This window comes from Tinamus guttatus, unplaced genomic scaffold, assembly GCF_059628265.1.
Source record: "Tinamus guttatus ecotype Peru unplaced genomic scaffold, ASM5962826v1 Tinamus_guttatus_pri_ptg000060l, whole genome shotgun sequence".
Taxonomy (NCBI): Eukaryota; Metazoa; Chordata; class Aves; order Tinamiformes; family Tinamidae; genus Tinamus; species Tinamus guttatus.
The window spans coordinates 1,048,079-1,072,312 of NW_028288594.1; the positions used below are offsets into that span (position 1 = coordinate 1,048,079).

At 39.1% G+C, this 24,234-nt stretch overlaps 1 protein-coding gene across 3 annotated transcripts; it reads right to left on the reverse strand.

Moving 5' to 3' along the window:
- Window positions 1-77: 77 nt before the first annotated feature.
- PPIG (peptidylprolyl isomerase G) lies at window positions 78-24,002 on the reverse strand. Of its 3 annotated transcripts, none has more exons than XM_088519444.1 (13): window positions 23,919-24,002; window positions 16,385-16,464; window positions 16,218-16,292; window positions 13,887-13,994; window positions 13,454-13,498; window positions 11,407-11,494; window positions 10,166-10,195; window positions 9,934-10,073; window positions 6,303-6,507; window positions 4,929-5,096; window positions 3,616-3,700; window positions 1,687-1,823; window positions 78-1,424 (listed from the first exon to the last, which is right to left on the reverse strand). In XM_088519444.1, exons 2-13 carry the CDS (start codon window positions 16,443-16,445, stop codon window positions 233-235), a joined length of 2,334 nt encoding a protein of 777 aa, XP_088375570.1. In that variant the 5' UTR covers window positions 16,446-16,464; window positions 23,919-24,002; the 3' UTR covers window positions 78-232. The 3 variants fall into 3 exon arrangements, with proteins under 3 accessions (XP_088375570.1, XP_088375571.1, XP_088375572.1); XM_088519445.1 differs by having other exon boundaries at window positions 78-1,376; window positions 23,919-24,000; XM_088519446.1 differs by lacking the exons at window positions 16,385-16,464; window positions 23,919-24,002 and having other exon boundaries at window positions 13,887-13,930; window positions 16,218-16,300.
- Window positions 24,003-24,234: the final 232 nt, after the last annotated feature.

Here is a 24,234-nt window from a genome sequence, read left to right on the forward strand (position 1 = left end):
TTACCTTCCTACCTGCCAACACACCAGGATGCATAAAATAAATATTTAAAACACAGCACACTGTATTACGCATAGAATGTGTTTTTCATTTCAAGTTTATTAAAACTTTAGCAGTACAAATGATCCAGGTTTTAGATTATCAAAAGACCAAACTGAAGTCCACATCTTAAAAAAAGCGTTTCCCAAAATGTCTCTAAAACTTTGAGACAATGGAAACATTAAGTCCACAAACTCATCCATGCCGGTCGTCATCTGTTCCAGGACTTGTTTCATGATCAGACTTTTTATCCTTATTCTGGGCTTCATCTCTTTCCTGACTCTTTGATTTTTGGTTTGTTTCTTTTTCTGGTGACTTCTCCTTTTCTTTGCTCCTGCGTGAATATGATTTTTTTGATTCTCTCTCTTTACTATTTGGTCTCTTTTTTGAATCTGGACTTCTATCCTGATCTCTGCTAGACTTCTTATCTCTGCTGGATTCGGGACTGCTACTGTCACGGCTTCTTGAACGCCTCCTCCTTTGGCTTTCACTATCATTCCTCCTATATGAGCTTCTGCTTTCTCTGTTGGAATACCTATCCCTGTTTCTGCTTTGACTATCCTCTCTCTCTGAACTCCTCGATTCTCTCCTCCTCCGGCTTTCTCTTCCTCTGTATCTCTCTGGTGTGCCTCTCCTTTCTCTGCTTCTTGATCTTCCTCTTCTTCTTTCTCTATCTCTATCTCTGTCTCTGTCTCTGTCTCTATCTCTATCTCTATTCCTTGAATATTCTTTACTTCTACTGCGATCTCTGTCTCTACTTCTAGATCTTCTTCTCCTATCCCTGTCCCTGCTTTTGCTTCTCTCCCTTGTTCTACTGCTGGAACTATGTTTTCCTCTACCGTGTTCACGATCTTTGCTTCTTGACCTGTGTTTATCCCTGTCTCTGCTCTTACTATGATCTTTTTCATTATTTCTTGAATCTGCCCTTCTACTTCTTTCCTTGCTCCTGCTTCTTTCTTTATCTCTTCCTCTAGAATCATAACGTTTTTCTTTTTCTCTGCCCTTCTCATGGTCCCTCTCTTTGCTTCTTGATCTTGCTCTCTTTTCATCATGTCTGCTGTGCCTGGAGTCTCTTTCTTTACTTTTTGATTTCTCCCGGCTTTTGCTATGGCTTCTGGACTTAGCTCTTTTCTTGGCCTTGCTTTTGTTATGCTTGTCGTCTTTTTCTGAATTCCGTCTTGTCTCCCGGTCTTTGCTGCTTGATTTATGATCTTTTTTCTTTTCCTTTTCTCCTCTTCTGCTTGGACTTTCGGAAACTTGTCTGTGGTCTGATATTTTTCTCTCCTTTCCTCTTCCTGGGCTTTTTTGATTATCTTTCTTGTTTTCATTTATTTCACTCCTTGGAGAGAGAAAAGTATAGCTTTTAAATATTTTGAATTCCTCCACTCTGCAAAATGAAGTCAGAAGTGAAAGAGCTTCATAACTGCAATTTCAATCACATTATGATTGTTACATTAATAACTTCAAATCTACAGTAGTCACAAATGAGCATGGTTAAAAACAGGAGGAGTTATGAGGCAAAGGGTAAGCAAAGTTAATAATCAATAACATTTTCATTGAAGTTACTGTAAGACAAGAGAAAAATCTGAGAAGGGTATTACTTAAACACATACAAATTTAAATGCATTTCTGAAAAGAAACAATCTTACTTGTCCCCTTTAATCCATCTTTCTCCACTGGATACTCTAATTCTTTGAGCTCTTTGCATTTCTTGCCTCCAATGTGGAGGAGTTTCACTGCGCCTGAATCGATCTCTTGACCTGGATCTGGAAGGTGTCCGGTAACGCTTTAAAAAGGAAAAGAAAGGAAAAGAAAGTTGAATTTCACATGTTTTGCTGCCTAAGCAAGGTTTTTAATCCCTGGTGGTTGATTCTGCACTGCATCTAACGTGACACGATTTCTACACCAAGCTGAACTAACATTAACAATTTATTAATTTACTCAGTTAAAACATATTTGACATTCAGTCAAATCAAGGATACCAAATGTCTGATCAAATAACTTATTTTTAAGATGACTTTACTTCAGAATTGTTCTACTCAAAGCTAGCAAGTCTTCTGTCATTTTTATTGGGACAAATTTAACTCACTTTTTTTAGCAATGACAATTATCTGGCAAGCAACACCAAAGCCCTTCTTCCCATTTTTCTTTAAAGTTTATTACTAGAAATTCAAACAATAGAAAGGATGCTTCTGTAAAACCACTTGCTATATAAAAAATGTATAGTATATAGCTTCATAAGATCAGGAGAATTGATCTAACAGCTTACCCCTGATAAAAAGGGGACTTCCACACTTTGCTGCTACAGACACTAGTTCTGGTGCTCACTAGTCCCCTTTTTTGGGGATGGATCACCAGATGCAAGATCTGCCTCTTGCAGCAGCACTAGCAGCAGTGAGTTACAAGACAGAACCAAAAAGGATGAGCAATATTGGTGATGGCTATGTATTTCTACTTAACAAATAAAAGTGACATAAACTGGCTGATTTGCACTTACGCTGATTCTAGACAACACACCCCCTTCACAAAGTTTTGGTAGCCTGTTTTGCAAGCATTTCAGCAAGCTGTTTTACAAATCCTGCAAATCACTATATCACCCTAAACTTGAGAATTTGTAAGAACTCATGTTTCAAGTGTCCCTGCAGATTCACAAATGAGAACAAAGCAAGTTTCCATCATGAATTAGATTCTAAAACAATTAATCACATCCATTTTCTCATAATTAATTTAATAACTAAACTTTAATTCTGTTTGTTTGATATTGTAAGAGATTTCTGTTTAGAGTTTCTAACTGCTGATATCTGTTATGTCAAAACTTATACAGCCTAAAGTACAAAACAGATGTTTTAATTTTTTTTTTCCTTCTCCTTAGACTGTAATTTTTAAAACTGCAGTGCTCAAAAGCAACTCCCTTCTGTTTTTTCCTTCTAAGAGTAGATCTCTTGTACAAGCTTGTTCTCCTGAAAAGAATTTGTATTTTTTTCTAAGTACTCATACACACACAAAACACCATTGGCTTCTTCAAGTATAAGATTTTCTATTTAATATATAAGCTGGCTCACGCAAATTAAAATAGAAGTGCACACAGACGTAAGGTTCCATTCTAAAAAATAAGACTAGAACTATTTATCTAATCAATATTAAAGAAGTTCTCACATCCTTCTATGCTTTCTGATGTTTAAACATTACTTGTTCATGATTTTGCCAGCAACATTCACGACTTAAAATATTACATTCTGCTGTCATGCTTTTTAATCTTCAAAAAAATTCAGTATGCAAACCTACACAACTTTTTTTTTTCTTTTAAAGCTTGAGCATAACTGGCTATTATCCTTTGGTCACTTTGGTAATTTGGGGAAAAACAAAAACAAACAATCAAACAAAACAAACAAACAAAAAAAAACACGTAATTTTCCCTGTCTTTTCTTAAGCTTCAGCCCACTAATCAATTGTGACACGCAATGAGACCTGTTTATTTGGGGCTTTTTAAAATTGACAATCCTAATGAAAATGCAGCAGGTGTGTGCCATCATGCGAGTTTGCATGTTTGGCTTGGGGAAAAGACTGTAAACATTTACCCTTGGTCCTCTTCCTTTTATTTTCCTTCCAGATCTGGTCACTAACAGCCTTCTCTGGTATGTTGACTGGGAATTTGATAGATTACTGAAAATAAAAAATAAAAAAAAGTGATGTTGCTTATAACGTGATCTTAAAAAACTACAAGGAGGGAAAACAAGATTAAAAGCTCATATAATTTTAAATATTCTTCACATATTAAATAGAATTTTACTTTTATTCCCCATTACTAGTGCAGACAGTAACAAGTATACTTTTTGGTTTTGTATGAGACCTTAAAGAAAAAAAATTCTTACAGTTCTGTATCTGAAAAAGATAATACAGCTGTAAAAAGTTTCGAGTGAGGAAAAGAAGTGGCTTTTCCTTCAAACTTCTTGGTAGCAACTTCACAGTTCGCAAACTGAGTAGCACACATGCCAGGACAAAATAACACATCGAACTCACACTGACCACACTAATTCTTCATGAGAGAGGCTAACTTCTTTTACCATTTTTAAAACATTGAAGTTCTACAGAGATATGGGAGAAATGAGTTTGCAATGGATTCCTGGCCCACGTGATGTTTCATTCACGGGCATGAGAAGTGAGGAGGCTCCGGCAGCCGGGAGGCACTGCAGGGACCACACGAATGGTGCAGCCGGGCCCTCCTTCCCATGGCTTCCCTCTGCCGGGGGGGCTGCAGGCAGCGAGCGCCCCGAGCAGCTGCGACGCTCCACGCGTCCAGACAAGGCTGGCTGCCATGGAAAGCTTTCACCTGAGGTAACCAGCTGATGCAGGAATATCTGCATCCTTTCTAAGACGCTTAGGGCAGCCCCCATCTTGCCAGTAACTTCCAATTAAAGCTGCTATAAATTAGCTCCCAAATTTCTTATCATCATTTTTTTCTTCAAGTTTCATTCAAATGAAATCCTTGTAACACAAGCACTAGGCAAACTTGTTCTGACCTATTTTTAGGTTAAATTCATTAAAAGTGCACACGTATTTTTCCATTTTGAAATAAAAAGTTGTAGATTCAGATGGGAAAATTCTAATAAATTCTAAATGTATTGTCCAATGTAGCATCCATGTATTTTATTCATATATATATTTTAATTATTTTTCACTCACTGAAACCATTCCTAAACATCAAGCCTATTTTTCTAAGGCAGAGAATACAAGTTATAATTAGACTGAAAAATCCATTTTTCTTCCAGCAGTGCTCACAATGTATCACTATTCAATAGGGAAAGAAATACTGGTTCACTATAAACACTTGAAAAAACAGCATACCACCACCTGCCAGCAGTGAGTAGGCACGTTCAAACACACATATTACCTTTCTCTTTCCTTCTCCCTGCTTTTCCTTTCTTTTTCTTTCTCATCTACTTTAGGAGGACTTTTCCGCATCAGGAACCTGTTTTCAGGTACAGGAGGAATTTCTTCAGGACGGACAGTAGATAATGGTTGTGCTTCAGGGTTTTCATCTTCACTTTCACTGGATGAGCTTTGTTTTTGTACAAAAGAGAAATATTCATATTTTAAATAAGTTATTTGGGTGATGAAATGCTTTTTTTTAAATCAGAAATTACACTGACTTGATATACAATAATTGAAAGAGATATTATACTGAAAATGTACACGCTACACATTTAAGGAGATGAAATCTACAGGTAAAACTAGTATTTTTCTTTTGTAAAATAAATAAGCAAAAAATCTAGAGAACAAGCAGAACTATTTCGGATGCTACTTTTTTCCTTATGTGCATAAGTGCACCAGATTTCTAACCAATATTTTTGATCTACAAATTCCAATGGTGCAATATCAAACATGCATGTATTCTAAATTTAGACACAGACTAAAAGGAAACATATCAGAAAAGTCAAGCTCAGATTTAATACTTGCACATATAACCGCCTACAAACTATTCCAAATAGCTGGTACAAACCATAATTATGTGTGAAATGTGTTTGGGTACAGAGAAGTGATACCTAGGATGTAAATTTGGTCAGTAGTGTTGCCCTAATCGAGTATTCCTTACGTTGCAGTGCAGGCTTGGAAAAACATGGCTTGCTCTTACACAGTTGTATCCTATACTGAATGTGAGCAAAACGATCAGACTGAAAGTAACACTTTCAGAAGCATGAGTGTCTTATGCATCTGTCTTTTTATTATCTTCCAGTGAAACTGTAAGACTTTCAGGATGTAAGACGGAGCTTTACTAGTGTTAAGTATGCATATCTGTGTATAAATTTTGTTTCATTCCTGCACACTATATTCTCAGGAGTCCCACTGCACATTATTTAAATTTGGACTGCATACAGAAGTGAATTTCATGAAACACCAGTCAACACCTACACCAGACCAAGCCCTGCAACGTCCCAAGCCCGATGCATGAAAGTCTCAGCCCATTCTTTCAGAAGTGTGAATAACAGGAGATATTCACACTTACAGTGTGCTTTACCATCAAATTAGAAAAATTCAAGCTACTACATGAAAACAGTCTGTCTCCCAAACTTGCCAACATCTACTTCACAAGCTAGTGTGTGTATATATATGTACACATATACACATATATGTATATATGCATAAACACACACACACATATATATATTAGCTATCGTATAAGAAAGTATTATGGTGTGCAAGAAGTAAAAATACAGAATGTTTCCAAAGTCTCTTTAATAAAAACAAGAACATTCTCAAAATTGACCTTTTCTTGCTTTTCTTTCTCTTTTTCTTTTCTTTCTTATGCTTTCTGGAATTTTTCTTGTGTTTCTTTTTTCTTTTCTTGGATTTCTCTTCAGAAGCACTCTCAGAATCCGATGATGAATCAGAAGAAGAGTCTGAATCACTTGAACTTTCTGAATCACTGGATGAAGATGACGATTTATGTCTTTTTCTTTCTTCTTTCTTGGCTTTAAATCAGAATAATCAGAATACATTTCAGTAACAAACATTTCTAATAAATCTCCCAACAAATAGCTAGTATCTTCATGAGCTTATTTATGGAAAAAAAGTATTTTAGGGAAAAATACTGTTTCAATTAAATAATACACATGAGATTTCAAACATATTTTATTTACAAATATGCTCTAAAGCACCAAATTTGTAATGGCAAGAAGACATACAACTGTAAATGCTTCCAGATGAAGCTATTTAAGCCAGCCCAGGAGGTAAGTGAAGATTCACAGACCACGAAGCCTTTTGCTTACTGAAACCATGCTCTAAACAGCCCTAAATCCTCCAGCTCATCATGTTTCCCCGCCCCCCGACCCCCCCCCCCACACACAAAAAGATACACACCATTTAACACCTGGTATTAAAAAGCAACCCTGCTAGTGTAGGCTGTTCCATTACTATGTATTTTATTATTTTTTGCACGTGTTCTGGAGCTTTAAATCAGCATTTCACTGGCATTCTGATAGCAGTTGAGGAACAAGCAAGCCAAGAACAGACACTAATCTTCCCCTCTCACCCCCTAAACTAATCTCAGACCTGCATAAAAATACTAAGAGTGATGCAAGTACTAGTTCAGAGTCAGACTAATTTGAAAAAAAAATGATACTACTAAAAAAAAATATTAGAACTTAAAAAGGCATTTGAGGCTTAGAGCTAGACACTTGAGTGTCTATCAGTTGAACAGTATGAGCATTTCCAAATGCATCAAGAAATTTACACCAAGCTACAGGCTACAAAATTAGAGGTTCTATCCAGAAATGCAAAAGGAAGAGAAGGCAAGCAGCACTGGTCATTTCAGACTTAGTCTTATCAAAACTGGCTTCTGTAGCTGCTATATAATATTGTTTTGGTTTGTTACTGCAAATCGCAAAGAGAGTCCACTATTCACTGCACAACATAACATAGCTGCAGAAACAAGAAATTGAACCTTGACCATTGAACAGAACAAAAATACACAGAAATAAATGCTACCATTAAAACACCTTGTTTTCTAGCCACAGAAAATCTGTATTTTAGAATAACATACAGTCTTCAGCTTGGACTTAGAAATGAATTCTGGAAGAGTAAATGAATCTTTGTAGTAGCATTCATATGGGCTGGAAATATTAGCCTATTTTATGTATCTTTTAGTAGCCTGGTCTATCCAAAGAATTCAAAACTCCTCTTCACAAAACAGGGAAAAGAGGAGGAGGAGAGAAATGCAAGATTAATACTACTACCAACATAGCGCAACCTATCTGCATTTGAGAATTATTCAGATAGAGCAAACAGGATGCTTTCACACAAAGATTTCTCCCTTTATAAATTAAGCTTTCTTCTTTGTTATTATCTGTAATACAAAATAACACCTGTTTATTCCAGCCAAACACTTGTTTTCTTGGCCAACACAGACCTGTGCCCAAAAGGATGATGTAAGTTATACTAGCTATTGTGTATCAGAGTTTGTTAGGAAACAAATACTAAGCCAAATGATTACAAAAGCTCTTTAAAAAGGGAAAGTTATCTTAACGTATTTTTGCTGCTAGATGATATTTTAAGTGTGCACATGCACATTTGGAAGACAGAGTGGAGTAACAAAAAATAGCTGAACTGGTAACACAGCAAACAGAATATTTGGCAGAAAGTTACAGATAAACTTTCTGCTGACCTCTAACTGTCTCTCTGCCCAGCAGCAAATAACTATTTCGAAGCCCAAATCAATCTAGCTGCAGCCAATTACAGACCACACCAACAAACAACACTGATCCTGTAGAATGAAGGTTGGTGAGGAGGAGAGACTTCTATTTACAGACAAACTGCTCCACTTCGTTATCTTCTGTGTTGGGTTTCAACCTATCAACGCATCTGAAATAGCAGCCTTGCTTCCCACTCCATTCACTGTGACCTACAGCATTTGCCAGACTTCATAAATTACCTGATCACTCTGCATGGCACAGCCAGGCACTCTCCACACCTCAGCTTGCCAGGGAGTACAGCAGCTCTTACATGGGCCCTATGTTATCAGGCTACCGCACTTGAAATGAAAGCACCTGGCCGGAAAGCAGCCAGGGTGATTATCCTGCCCTGCAGGTGCAACAAGGACACTCACACTCACCCTGCATCAAACCCAGTCACTTGGATGCTCCCCCAAAAGACTGTGCCTTCATTTTGAGGCACTAGAAGACAGATGTTTGCTTTATGGGTTTTTTTTTCCCACTGTTTTTCACCTTTTTTTTTTTTCCACTGTTTTCACTGTTCCTCAACTTGCCGTTCAGAGGTTTTTCTGTTTGTTTGTTTTTCCTTGTATTTTTCTGGGTTTCTTCAGCCATTTGCCACTCTTTAATGACCTACTGCTTCTTACTGTGAAGACTACACACAGTATATGTACTCACAGATATTTATTCACGAGCACTATCATAATTAACTCTTGTTAACAGGACAAAGTTGTCACTGTGAGGAATGCTGTATCACAAAGGCCTCTGAAAGCAGTTGTGTCTGCAGACAAGAGACTTGCAGGCAGCTACAACAGCGGAGGGAGAGTAGCTCTCCCTGGCTTTACTCTGAACTGGCCCGCTGAAGCCAAAACAAACACTTTGTACCTAACGGCCAGTCTGCTAAAACTTGGCATCTGTGGAGCAGAAAAGTCTGCAACAACTCTTCGGAACAGCTAGCTGGTGGAAAAGGGCTAATAATGATGTGTAACAGCAGTTGGGAAAAAAATGAATGCTTCAGAGGCTGAACAAGAAAAGAAGAAAGGAAGGCGACATGGATCCAAAGTACAGGCAAAACACAACTTATCAGATTAACTGCTCCCTAGAACCAACTCTATTCTGTAAATATTTTATGTCTCCTATTTAACTTTGTACTCTGTATCAGCATATTTTGTACTCTATACTGATAGCACTCTCTCTCTATATATATATTTATGTATACACATACGTATATATATATATAAATAGAAATTGTACTGGCAGGATAACCCGATTTGTAAAATTATTTTTAAATGAATTATGAAGCAGCCATAATCAGTTTCATTTTCTGAAGACACACTTTTAAAAGCAGGGATTCCATGGGGACATCTTTAGCACCCATGAAGATCATGAATCAAGCCTAGCTATGCTCTCTGCAAAATCCCCCAGAAATACCCTTTGCATGATAAATCTTCATTAAAGACTATTGTTAAGAATTGATAGGAAAAAAAAAATCTTTTTTTCCCCTCCTGTATCAGAATGTAATTTTTAATCAGTATCTTACCTTCTTAAAAATATCTTACATAAACCTTTGATCAACTGAAGTCACAATCTCAAAAAAACGAAACTAGATTTGTTTGGCTAGATGCCCTTCTGCACAACTTCATCAATTCCTTTCAAATAAATTCAGTTAAATTTACAGTTCAACTTTACCTTTGGATTTTGGAATTAACTCTCCGCAACTCAATATGCGAACTTCAGCATATGGTTTACTAGATGCATCTGTTTTCTGGTTTTCTATCTCTCTCACAACCTCTTGACCTGAGATGACTTGTCCAAAAACAACATGATGTCTGAAGATTTAAACAGAAATATGACTTCTTAGTATTAAATTTTTCAAGGCATTCCTCAAATGAACATAGAAGATGATGATAAACATACTTACCCATCTAAGTGAGGTGTAGGTTTAGTTGTTCTTTTGTTGTCAAACGAAGGAATTTAAAGAGAAAAACGCAAGTTTTAGTGGAAAACAGTCACATTTGAAGCATGTAAGGTGTATATATATATATATATTAAAAAACCCATATATATGTATATTTAGTGAATATATACATAAAATGAAAATTGAGTAAGCTAATAAAACTGTGGAAAAACAGTACATTATTACAATATTGTTAAGTCCGCATGCAGCTATTTAATGTTCTATATATTAAACTAATTGATTTTCTTACTTTGACTAACATTTTATGCAGGTGAAACAAAAGCACAGATTAATAAATTCTCAGACAGTATCTTTATACGCAAGTACTCTATTAAATTGTATTATCACTTCAAGCAACATAAAAATAGGGCAAGCTGTCTCAAAGGAACAAGACTGCAAATAACCTATTCTTTATAAAAATCTTTGGGAAAAAAAGGAAAAAATAGCTGTGTACAAAAAAACTTGACAAGAAAAGTAGAAGTGACTGTCTTTATCTGCAGACAATCAAATGGTTCACAGCTCCCACTACACAAAAGATTACAAGGCATGTCAGCCATGACAGAAGTTGAATTCTGAAATAAATATACTCATTATCTGTCGGCAGTCCCAAGTACAGGTCTAATGGCAGGCGCATTATCATGAACACGTGGTTACGCATGGATGTGCGCAACTAACCATAATTCAAGTCATGAAACACGCAGGACTGTTGAATCTCAAGAATGCTTTCTGTAGATAAGAGTTATACATAAGTTTATATATGAATTCTTAAAATATTTCTGCAGTAGACACCTGCTAAATCAAAATGAGGACTCCATTTAAAAGTTTTCTGTGACAGAAAATTTCTCTACCACTTTTGAGCCTAGAAAAACTCCAGGGCTGTTCTCCCTCCCTTTCGACATTAAAAGAATGTCATAAAATTCTGCAGGGATCTAACAGATTTGCATTATTGCCCGAGTTAGAACACACCTACCAAAAACAACAACAAAAAAGCTCTTTTGTGCAGACATTGAGTGCTAAATACAAGAGTGATTTAAAAAAAGTCATTTTCCCTAAAATGTTCATTAGGAAAATGGCGACCTCCTTGGGAGTTTCTGAAAAAACAGCAACTTTGAGTCTGCTTATGAGCTAGTCTTCAATAATTAAAAGTTACTTTTACAGCCTACAAACACCAAGCCACACGCACCTTCTAACAGTCTAGTACTTACATAAAGAACTGTGAACCATTTGTATCTTTCCCTCGGTTGGCCATTGAAAGAAGAAATTCTTTGTTGTGCTTAACAGCAAAGCTTTCATCTAAAAAAAAAAATATATATATATATATATATTTTCAATTACTTCAGAAATCCCTTGTGCTCACATAAATGCTATAACCTAAATAAACTCATTCTTGCCATTTCAGTAAAAATGGCATTAAAGTTAGATCCAGAATAACAAGCATTATTTTAAAAAGACCTTACAGTTCATATAATGCAATTTAAGAAGGGGAAATATGACTTAGATTTTTAGCCTGACAAAAAAATAAAAATGGAAATTTCCTTATCAAGAAATTTGTTTCCTACCACTGTTAATAGAGATCTGATCATTTTAAATTGTTGCTATTTTTATTGTGCATATACAGATCTTTGTCTTGCTGAAGTAGAAAAAGTTTATCATGGTGCATTCAGCATTACGAAATCCCCTCATTTTTCCAGCTATTTTGTTATATTTTAATAAACACAGAGTTTGATGGCAATTTCAAACAACTTCTGTTTATCAGCTACACAGATAAGTTTAGTCAGACTAACCATGAAGAAAGTAAGTTTAAATGAAAGAAATCTTACTTTGGATGATATAATAATTTTAACAGGTCAGGTTAAATCCTGAAACTGTTAAATATAATCATAATTCTTCACTTCAGACACTTGTAACAGATCCCCTTTCATCCCCCAAATAGCATTAAAGGCTCTTGGGGTATCTAAAAACATCCAGATTGAAGTTCATTCGTTACCATATAGAGATATGGCAAGACAAAGAATCAAAGAGGAAAAGAACACTGCTTGTACAGTTGTGATCTTGCATCACACAGGGTCAATGGGACAGCGACACTTACGGTCACTCCCACCGCCACCTGAACCACTGCCGTCTTGCACTAGGTGTTATCTAACCCTGGTGAGCTGGTTAAGGAGCCTCATCAGCAAAAACAACCCTGGAGATTCACGCTATGGCTGCTACAAGGCAGAAGTTTTGCTGCTTCTTCTATCTCCCCCAACAAAAATTTCTCCAACCTCAGCTAGTCACTTGTGTTAGTTCTTATGCTTGTTGGCCTACCTAGTGAAATGGGTCGAAACACTAATATGGAAGCAAATGCATTTTTGCTGCAGCTTGTATGGCAGTTTAACAAGCTGGATCAGCTTAGTTTGAACTGACGGGAACCACAGCAGTGCAAGCGAAGACCTTTCTTCTCTGGCAGTGGCAAAGTGCTGATTCAACCCAAGGCCTGATATAAAACTGCAGCCTAAACTTACCAAAACCAGTGAATAACTACATTGACTGTTTGCTGTAAGCTCAGACAAGCACCAATGTTAGAAGAAAAATGGCAAGGAGCAGAGAAGATTACAAGCACCCCTTCATGTGGCAGATGGCCATCAGATGGGGTTAGCTGTAACATGAAACTGCTCCCTGAAATAGAGAGATGCTCCACTACATTCTGGACAAACACAGGCTGGGAAACAGGCTGTTGAGAAAAGATGATCTCAGGTGACATTGACTAAAAGAGAACCAACACTGACAAAACAGGTGCCTCTTAAAACTCAAGTTCTCTTGAGCTCAGGAAAAGAAGGCTTCACCTTTCCTGTAAATAAAAAAAAACTTTCAAGAAAATCTGACTCCATTATGTCCTTCTCCTGACTGGAGAAAAAGGCAACTTCTGGCTATCTGCTCAAGCCCAAAAAGGTATGTTCAGAATATCACGTTTAGAAACAGTTAAAAATGCAGGTCTGGCAAAATTCCTAAATCTACACGAATTTAATTTCTGTTTAATTTTTCATTACAAGGGTTTATATCTTAAAAAACAAACAAAAAACAAAACAAACAAAAACACAGAAAGCAAAAGAAACCACCTCCCCACCACATTAAAAGCCTCACGTGAAAAACAACACAAGACTCTATGGCAAGTAAAGTCCTAACAAAGACACCAGAGTTGAAACTTACAGAACTGAGACAACAGAACATAAACGTGATTGCAAAGGAAGAGTGGACTCATGAAACTCTTACCTTCAAAAAAGCCACCATAAATGGATTCTCCTCCCCTGCCATTTCCTTCAAAGAGTAAAAGCAGCAGTTACAACTTAAAGTAGTCATAAAGAGAGTCATATTTTATTGAGGATGTTTTACAATACAAACTATTGCTCTAATTACAAATCACTGGCATTATTCTTGAAGATATCTAAAGATGATCAGATAATAAGAGGCATCTCCTTGCTGTTTCCTTTGAGCAGGAAAAAAGAACAACTTTACCATGACACATAAGACTTTGTGTATTAAGGTAATGGAAGAGAAACTGCACATATATATATGTTAGGTGTTTTCATGTGAAGTTCTTACTTAGAAAACAAAAAGTAGTTAAGTTACAGAATAATTCATGTAAGTAAAGGATGCTAAACAGGACTATTCTATTACATAAGCATTAGGGTTTTTCACACCATACCTTCACTGAAGTCGCCTCCTTGGATCATGAAATCTTTCACTACCCTGTGAAACAGACAACTTTTGTAATGCAATGGCTTTTGGGTGGATTTTCCTGTACCCTTTTCACCTAAAGGAGAGGAAGGGAAAAAAAAACAAAACGAAAACCAAAGTGACTCTGTGCACCTGTAGGATCACCACTACTTAAAAAAAAAAAAAAAAAAAAAAAAACACTCCCTAAGAGCAGTGCCTTGATCAAAGTCATTCACTGAGTTCCAAATAAAATCATCTCGAGAGGTAAGCACATACCTGTCCATTTCTGGTTTATATTACATTGAAGGAAATAGAGCAGAAACCACCTTGTGCTGCAGTACTGGCAGAGATGAGCATACACCCCAATTGACAGGAGATATCCAAGAATTACTTTTTTTTTTTTTTTTCTCTCTCCTCCCCAGAATAGCTACAATTAATTTAAGAAGACAAATTAAGAGCCCAGATGTAAAAAAACGACATCCAAAGAGGCTTTAATAGCTAAAGGTACAGTGTGTTACTATGAGTGATGCAAGGACATTACTAGTCATGTAACTGAAAGTGCTCTCACAAATCTTTCTAGGCCTCCTCTCTGGATTCACCTAAATTGAATGGTCAGTGAAGGTTTCAGGTAACTGGCTTTGCCTGAAGGACAGGAACAGATAAATCTTCAGTTGCAACATTCCATGGTGAAGGTAGCATAAAGCTCAATGTGGAGTTCTGCAAGCAGCAAAGCCAACCTCAAGGTAGCCATAAGGTAAACTGTAAAACTGTGTTGGAAAGAGAAAGAGCTTTTCCTCCCTGTGCTGGCACTCAGTTCAACTGTGACTTTCCATATCCTCATCTGAGCTGCAAGACTGACAGCTTCTGTCAAGGGCAGTTGCCTCTGAAATTTGCTATAGCAGACTGGGGTATCCGAATGCATCTGACTTAGCTATAAAAGCACCTCTAGCAGGATCTTTGGTAAAGGGGTAGCTGTGTTTGTTTTAACTAGGTTGGTGTATGCCTAGCATCTGTACAGCAGGGAGAAAAAAAAAAAAAAAAAAAAGGGAAAAAGATATCAACCCATGTTTTAAGAAGACTATATATCCTTTTCAGAACTGACAAAAATAAGTATGAAAGTACAGAAATAAAATCAAAAATTGAAAATAATTTGCTGTGTCATAATAATTATGTCAAAGTGTCATAAACACTTTGACCACATATTTTCCTCATTATTCTTAAATATATAGAAGCACCAAAATAGTTAATCTGAACTCAAATTTTACATGTGAACCACTAAGTATGGACTTATATTTGTTTCTGATTTGAAATGCTAATCAGAGACTTCAGGTGAAAAAATTTCTTGCAATAGTAAGGAAATAAGACCTTCAATGCAGCAAAACTAACTTTTGGGTATTTGACAGATTAAGCATCATACCAAGCTAAACCCCATTAAAAATAAAATAAAAAGACAGATACACTTGGGGTTCAAAATTATCAAATTCTGGCATGCTGGTTTTGTTCAAGTAACCCTGACAATTTCAAATACAGTAATGCCTGCTTTCCTGTAGTCAGCACAAGTGTCATACAAAGTGTTCCAGCTAACTTCACATAACTAATCACACACCTGATCCTGATCAAATTACTACTGCTGAGTGATTCATAGGAGGAGCTACAAACCCTTGAGCTGGAAGGGACCAGAGCTGACAGTAAAAGAGAGCAGGAAATGCTTAGGACAGAAAAAAAAAATTTGGTAACCTATTAGCATTCTCTCTCTCAAAAAAAAAGAAGAGACAGGAAGCCCACAGGAAAAATAGTACTATTTGGAAATGTTTCTAATGTTTGTAGGAGAGAAACTTTTGATTTCTTTTCAATAATTAATTAGATTTCACTAGAGATGAAAGTCACTAGGCTCCACCTCCAAAGAAAAATAAAATGATAGCCAAGTACAAAGCAAAGACACTAATGAATACCAGCAATACCTTTGAAATACCTCAAAATACCATAATACTAAAACAGATGTGTGCATGTTTGACCTCTTAGTTCAGGATTGGATAATGTTACATTATGTAAGCCGCAATTTCTAGTAACAGAAAATCAGCTTATTGTGTCAGTATTTGAACTTGATTAGCGTATGCTTCCTGCAACATCCTAAGCCAAAGCTACAACTGCTTTGATTTTGCATCACATGTATATGAAAAATCTGCTAAATCTCTACAGACGCCAAGAAACAATGCTTTATATGTTTGTTTTTATGTCAGAAAATACTGGGAAAGATAATTCAGGTGCCAAGCTAGCATGGTATATTAAAAATTATAAATAGAATTAAAAATCTACAAACCTGTGCAAAGGCAGCGAAAATTCTCACATGTCTTTGGGCACACATCTGAAAACAATTCAAAGACCACTCTTCCAGCTAGAAAAAAAAAAGCCACATTGTTATGAAGTGGATTCATATTACTGTTAGATACTTAAATGAATGTTGAATACATATTTTAATTTTCTTACCAGGTACATTGTTGATGGCTATGTCAAAAAAGCAACGAGGTCTCTGGACCTTTACGCCCATGGCTTCACAAGCTTAGATGCTGTAAATAATAAAAATAAAAATGTTTTTTTCCTTTTGCTTAGTGAAATTATGCTCAAGTCAAACAAGAAGATTTTATAAAGACAACAAAAACTGCACAAAAGATAAGAAAAGGAATGCATAAAAAACTGATATCTTAAAAAAAAAAAAAAAAAAAAAAAAAAAAGGAAAGAAAAAGTCCATAGTACTTTACATCAATTTTGTGTTTTGTGGACCAAAGGAGTGATTTATTTTTACTACTTGTTGCAATAGTTCTAACTTGAAGCTTAAGTGTCATAGTTCAAAATGAAGAAATACAAAAAGAAGAAGATACTGCAAGGTATAGGGAATATAGAGTTTTAAGCCCTCTGGCTCTATAGATGGTGTAACTTTAAGCCATTTGTTCCCAGAATTCTTGCGTTTTCAAGATATAATATGAATCACAGAGACACGAGTCAGCTTTGGGACCACAGCTCTCGAGCTACCTTTCAGCTGTGTAACCAGCCTAATTTGGGACCCCAGCGCGCAGCGTTAGTGGCTGAGGATGTGCAGCCCCCACGCCACCTCCCTTGCTGGCCTCGGTGCAGGCTGGCATCCTCAGAAGCCTGTCAGCTGCTGCAGCACATGCCCAAGGCCAGCTTCTGCTAAAGTCCATTTCCATTAAAAGAACTGGTCCACGATCTACACCTGCTCAGGAGCGGACACACTGCTTGGGACATCAGGAAGCACAAAAAGCCAAGAGTCTGGGACAGTCCATCCTCTGACTGCTGGAAGTCAGTCCATCAGCTCTGGGACAACCCTGCTGCTACTCACCCTGCCTACCCATCCTCAATCACCCTGATACCCATAAAGATGACCTTGGCCAGGCTACCACTCCCTTAGCTACCCGCAGCAGCTCACCAGAGACCCACAGTAAAACACCATTGCAGAGGGTGAAGCAGAAGTGCACGCAGGGCTGCAGACAAGAGGCCCTGGCAGCCCTGGTGCAGCTGCAGTGACAGCCACGTGCTGCACCCCAGGCCTAGCTGGGGCTGAAAACCAACAGCAACCATGTTGACAGGCAAAGCTTAAGCACAAAAACAAGTTATCCTGGGAAATAAGGGCTCAATGCAAGGAATAATCTATTGAATTCCTACAAAAGCACGACTGGGCGCAACCTGTAAGTCTTAGACAGCTCTGAAGAATTGACAGACATACTAAGAACACTAGATGCAAATCAAAGGAAAATTCTGTGCATGAGAAATGTATGTCCTTCACTACTTAAACAGGAGGTCTGCTTCCCTATTAAATTTCTACTGTTCACATAAGCAAGTGCCACAGCCCGCTCCACAAGTGGCTCTGATCAGGACCATCTTTATCACCAACCATCCTAGGAGGTGGGGAGCACCAGTTCCCTGGCAGCACGCACCGAACTGAGGAGATAGGACTCCCTAACCGTGCAAAGGACAGGCTACTTCTTATTTTATAAGCTGTATTCTGCAACTTGAATGTAAAGAGATAAGCAATAAAACTTTTTTTTCATTAACTTCTCTGTAATAATTATGGAAGTAGGGTACTTTCAGAAATATCAGGTTTTTTTGCCATAAAGATTAAAAAGGAATGGTCAAAGAGTTAAAATAACTGTTCGTGGCTGCAGCTTGATACCTAGGCTTAAGCATTCAATTTCTTCAATACACGTTTCCAGGATTCCTGTCACTATGAGATCAAAAGTTGTTACAATTAGAAACCAGATCATTCTACATTAAAAAATAAATATGCAGGTTTTCCACAGTTACTGCCAAGTGAAACGACTTCAGCTTTGTATTGCTTCTCCTCCTTTCATGGCATTGATGATGTATCTTGAGAACCCTAATGTAGCCTTTGCCATATCCTTGACTGTATCAATCCCCTTATTTTTAGTAAGGGCTCTCCTTTATGTCATTTGGAACTCCAGTCTCCAACATCACACACAACCGCAATGCTCTCTTTCTTTTCTTATTCCCCTATCTCTCTGAATCGCTTCAGGGAAGAAATCAACATGATGATGACAGAAGGATCTTTAAGACTGGAACACTTTTTCCAGCATACGGGACGCAATCTATGAATTTTCAGTTCTAATCATATTTTGTTGCCAGAAAACTGTACTAAAATCTCTTCTAGAACTGAATCTCTTCTAGTAGCCATGCCACAGAACAGCCTAGAAAAACTATTGTTGCCATCTGTCACTTTCAGCTTAAGAACTAGAGGCTATCAGAAATCAAAAGACTGTAATGTAAACATATTAGTCTATATTCTCTTTCCTCCTCATGCACAATGTTACTCCAACAGTTTTGCCAAGATTATACAGGGAAAATTCCAAGCACAAAGCAGGAGTCATTTAAATGAAACACCAGGTAGTAGCTCATCAGACATGCAACTCTGCCTGACTGGACTTTGCAAACATGCAGAATCTCAGCAGATACCAGCCTCATAGCTGTGCAACTAATACAGTAATTCACACAACCATAACCTGCATCAAAAGCAGCAGCCCTGCCTTGGCCTACTTGCTCCTATTTCTCTCCTATTACTACAAGCAGTTTTGTAGCCCCACGAAGAAATAAATAAGGGAAACTCATCTAGCTGAAAATTTTCTTGTGATCAGGTTAGCAGAACACTAGCCAGTTCATGCCACTGTTCACACACACTCCTGGCACAAGGAAAAGGCAGCACGGGTGAGGGAAAAAGGAGATGGGAAGGTGGTAGTGGACGGACTTCTGTCAGAAGAGAAATCAGCCTGAGGAACAGTCATGTACTCATGCACTGTCCATAGCAGAATACGGCCATGTGGAAAGGGGGGAAAATAAAAATTAAAAAACAACAGATATTTTGGTGATAAAAGTGCAAATCAATTTAGCTGAACCAAGACATTCAAGGGTCTGTAGCAGATGACTCCTCAATTTTATGGGAACTTCAGACTTAAGTGAGATACTCAATTTCTGCTTTATGGGCAATTAGATTGAGAAACAGAAGAGGAAAGCATGAACTATATACACGATTTTATATACATGAATTATATACCTCATTTTAGCCAAAATAAATACACACCACCTTAATATGAGATACGATTTTAATTGCAGATTTTGATAATGATTAAAGTTAATCATGAAATAAATGTCAATATACCTACCGCAATTTTGACTTGATTTTGTAAAGAAAAAGGTGGAAGAGGGAAAGAAGAGGATCTTACCTAAACTCTCATTCTTGCCAACTTTTGCTTAATTTGGTAAGTTCATCTACATTCTCTCACGAAGAGTGGAACAAATGAAGCCTAGAGCGTGCTCTAAATCCTTATGGCACACATTGCAATAAAGTCAGATCTATTTACCAATATGGTTTCCCCCATTACCTCCAGTGCCCCTGCACTTTCCCTAAATCCTCCAATAATCTCCCCTAAATACTGGCTGCATTTGGCTCCAAACGGCAATTGCGTCGATTGCTCAGTATGAAAGCTCTGACTGAACAGCCCAAATCAACATGCCTAATTCTTCAGCAGATGTTGTAAATCATGTAAAAATAATTCAGGAATATCTCATCCCTGAAACCATTCAGAAGATGGAATCAAAACTTACAGGAAAGGGGTGGGGACAGCAAGGCATTCTTGAATGAGAGAGCTGACGGAATAAATAGAGTAGATAAGCTTTATTAAATCCCTGGCAAACCAGGCTAAAACATTAATGACATTTATCCTAACTACCTTTAAGTTAAGCGAGTATTTCCCCTTCAATATACTTAAGTATTCTTTGCAGTCAGTACTTCTTTCTCTCCTGCAGTTCCTTGGGCATCTTTGATTTCAAAAGACAGCTGCAGTTGGTTTTTAAAATGGCCTATATTACACTTTCTTCTTTTATATTTCATGACCAATTCTCCAAAAAGAAACCCTGTCAGTGAGCCCTGTCTTTAACTTAATCCAACTATTTCTCCGCACTCGTATTTCTTTTCAACTATTACCTTGTTAATCCCACAGAAACAGATACTACTGAAATAAATAAATTTCATAAATTGATAAATTAATGTTCGTATCACTAACTTACCAGACAAAAATGAGCCTGAAGGCTCCCACTATGCATTTGTACACTAATATGTTACCCAATATACAAGGCAACATTTGGTCAGCTCACTTCTTCCTTCCAAAACCCTGACAGAAAGGATGATGTTGCAACCTCAGTTACATCCTAAAATGTTCAAGCCATTCATCATTCTCAACCATCACCTAGAGGAGCCTCTAAGTAAAAACACTTCCAAGAGATTTACTTTAGTACACCTAAAATGCTCATCAATAAACCCAAATCTATACTAAGCTGAACTTTCTATCTTCACCTAATTCCACTTCCAGAAATGAAACAAATACACCAGAAGTACATAGTTCTGTCACAAGAGCACTACCCATAATGCATGCATCACCAGCTGTGTCAGCTGGGATTTACATCTCCTCACACCTGTGCCAGCATCATTATTTTACTCAGTTATTTGTAGGATAAAGTTGGCCAACTCCTCGCCAGGCTGCAGACAGCTGTCCCCTTTCAAGCTGAGCTGAGGGGCAAAAAAATGACTGTCACAAGCTATTCACAGGCACCTTTCTGCCTGGGATTATCACTCGTATCTGTGGATACGCCTAAAAGTATGCCTAGAAGATATTTTTTCTGTCGAAATTACCCATGCTATCAGGTATCTAATATTATAACTGTTTCACATAACCTAGCTCCTTTTGACTGAAATTAATTAGGAAGGACCCACAGCTACAGAACAACTGCAATACCAGCACCTGTCACACAGTGGAGAAGAGACGATGGCCAGGAAGACCCATGAAGCCAAGGCCATGCTTCCACAATCCCCTGAAGACAGTATCAACCGGGGCTGCTACCAGAATGGAGCGCTTGTACTTCCATGTGGTTAAAACTCATACAGATCACCAATATGTGTGAAAACTACTCTCTCTGCCTCCCATGCATGGACACATTTTGGCAGAACCACATACCAGGTTAAAGTGACAGTGGGAATGTAGACCAAGAATACTAAATGCTCAGTACAGATTACACTGAAAATGGATTTATGGTTGCTAAATGACAGAACAATACCAAAGATGGGAACAACAAAAATTCAAGCAGCTTATCCTCAATCTCCATCATTTTCCTAAACATCAGCATCTCTTCCTTCCTATTTTACTATCAAGAACCAGAGACAGCAGCAATGACAACCAAGAGAATTAGCTTTCATATTACTGATTTACCTGCACAGGATTTTGTTGTCAGCAAGTTTTACTATACTTGAATGGGTTTCAGGTTCATGACGTTTTCGTCTCAATAAGGTGGTCTTAATCTTTTTTTTTTTCTAAATAAAACACTCACATTATACACAGTTGTGTGGACCTCATGCAATAAGACTTTCCACACAACATCACACAGAGAATTTTACAGGTTTTTAAGCTTGGCTGCCCCCTCCAATGGTATTAAAAGAAATTCAGGAACTTTCAAAATTTTTGCAGGAAAGTAAGTGTCTGGCATCACTTTCTAGCAGACCTTCGTCTCCAAAATAGTGCTGGAAGTCTCCTAAAAGTCTTCTTAGTTTACTGGCACAGTATTCCCCAGATCAAACGAAGAGACACCTGACAACATCAGCGTCTGACAACACTGTCCTCCATGGAGGTAAGCAGAGTCTGCTACTCTAACACTCAACACTGACATGAACCCAGCCTTTTTATACCCAAGTATACAAAGAATGTACACGCAGTTATATCTCAGCTAGAACAAAAATATTCAGCTGAGAAGCAAGTCTGCCCACCAGCCCACGTCCTTCTTTTATGTTCCTAAGACAGACAAATCTAGAACGAGAAAGATGATAAAATACCTAAACATGCTCTCGCCGATTGCAAGTGAAAAGCTTTGTTGAGTCATGACTTTTTTAATGTCTAACCAATGGAGAAATTAAAACTTTTTGCTGTTACATGATCCTCAAAATATTCTCTTCTTTCTCAGAAGAGAAAATCCTTCCTCTCCCTAATTACTGAAGTTTATAATAAGGCAAGATCACCTAACACAGCAGGAAATACAATTTTTAATGCCAAACCATATTTGTAAGTCTCTCACACACACACAAAAAATTTCTATCATTTTTATTGTTGTCTACTCTTTTGACTTTGTATCTAGTCTTCTTTCTAGCCTCAACTTTATCTCCTCCATATTCTTCACTCATAATCCACAGAATATTATTCTTCCAAATCCTCTTTGGAAATAGTTCAGCATTATCCAGCTAAGTACAAAACAGTTTTTCAGTTTCCCAAAAGAGAGCTGGCAAAATGGGAAGCCTTAGTAAGAAGTACCATCCCAAAGGGTGCCAACCAGGGAATTGCTAATGTTACTATTCTACGCATGTACCCCCTGCTTTGTATCCACTTCATATAGTAGAAATTAGACACTCTTTTTTCAAACCCTAGAAATTAAACGGCCCTGATACATTAAGGTACTCACACACTCTTCAGATTAAGATAAACTAATGTTTCACATGGCATGTACAGTTTTCCTATTTCCCTATTTTTTTTCTATTGTGGTAACACTACAAACTTGTGTCATGATGCAGGACCCCACTGCATGGATGAATGGAATAGCGTAACAAACTGAGCAAGAAAAAAAAAGAGGAGGAAAAAAAAACCCACAGAAAAGCACCCCTTATCTCTGCACACACACAAAAAAGAGGATCTTCTGCAGGTAATGTGGAACAGATACCTGAAAAAATAAACATTATTTCTCAGAAGCTCAGCCACAGCTTACAAGGCAGACCTAAAATAAAAGGTCTCATGTCCATCTTCAAACAGGCACTGGAGAATAATTAGGATATAACAAACCAGTGAAAATCTAGGCAAATACTAGCACGAGTGACTGGAGCTGTTGGCGCTTCTCCTCTTCCCAAGCCCCAACGGCCTCCACCTTTCGGCGGGCGGCGCGGGCAGAGCGGCCCGCAGCGCGCGCGGCCGCCATGCTGGGCTGTTCCAGGGCTTCGCGCTTCCCCCCGGCCGACGGCCGCGCAGCCCGGGCCCGCCGGGACCCCCCGGCGCTCGGGTTCCGCCGCGCCGCCGGCCATGATCGCAGCGCGGCCCGGGCGCATGTGGCGCGCAACGGCCACCGCGCCTGAAGGCGGGAGGAGGCGGGAGGCCCCATTCAAACTTTGGGCGGCCGCGGCGCGGGGCCTGCGGCCGGGCACAACTGCGGCCGAGAGCGGCCAGAGGCCGCGCAGCCCCCGCTACCAGGCCCGGCGACCGCGGCGGCGCCCCCCGCACCCAGGCCGCGGCCTCCCCGCGCCGCGGCGCCCTCCCGGCCGGGCCCTGCGAGGGGGCGGGGGCCGCCGCCGCCTCCCCGCGCCCGCTGCGGCACCCATCCCTCCGGCCCCGGACGTCCAGGCTTGGGCCCCGGCCCCGCGGCCCGCCGGCGGCGCCCGGCCGCGTGGCGGCGGCGGCGCCGCACTCACCGCGCTCGCGGCCCGCGTCTCCCCGCGCTCTTCAGCGCCTCGCCGCCATGTTGGGAGCTGGTGCGGCACGGACTGCGTCAGCGCGGAGGAGGCCGGGGGCGACCCTGGGGGCGGCGCGGCGGCCGCGGGCCCGGTGGGCGCAGGGATCGCGGGGCGGCGCGGGGCTCGGGGCTCGGCCCGCCGCTGTCCTGCACGGCCCAGGCGCGGAGGCAGCCGCGGCGTCGCGCGGAAGGAGCCAAGACGACCGCGCACGGCGGGGAAGGGGCCGCCCGCGTCGTCAGCGCCGCTCCGCCCCCTGCGCGGCCCGCCGCGCCCC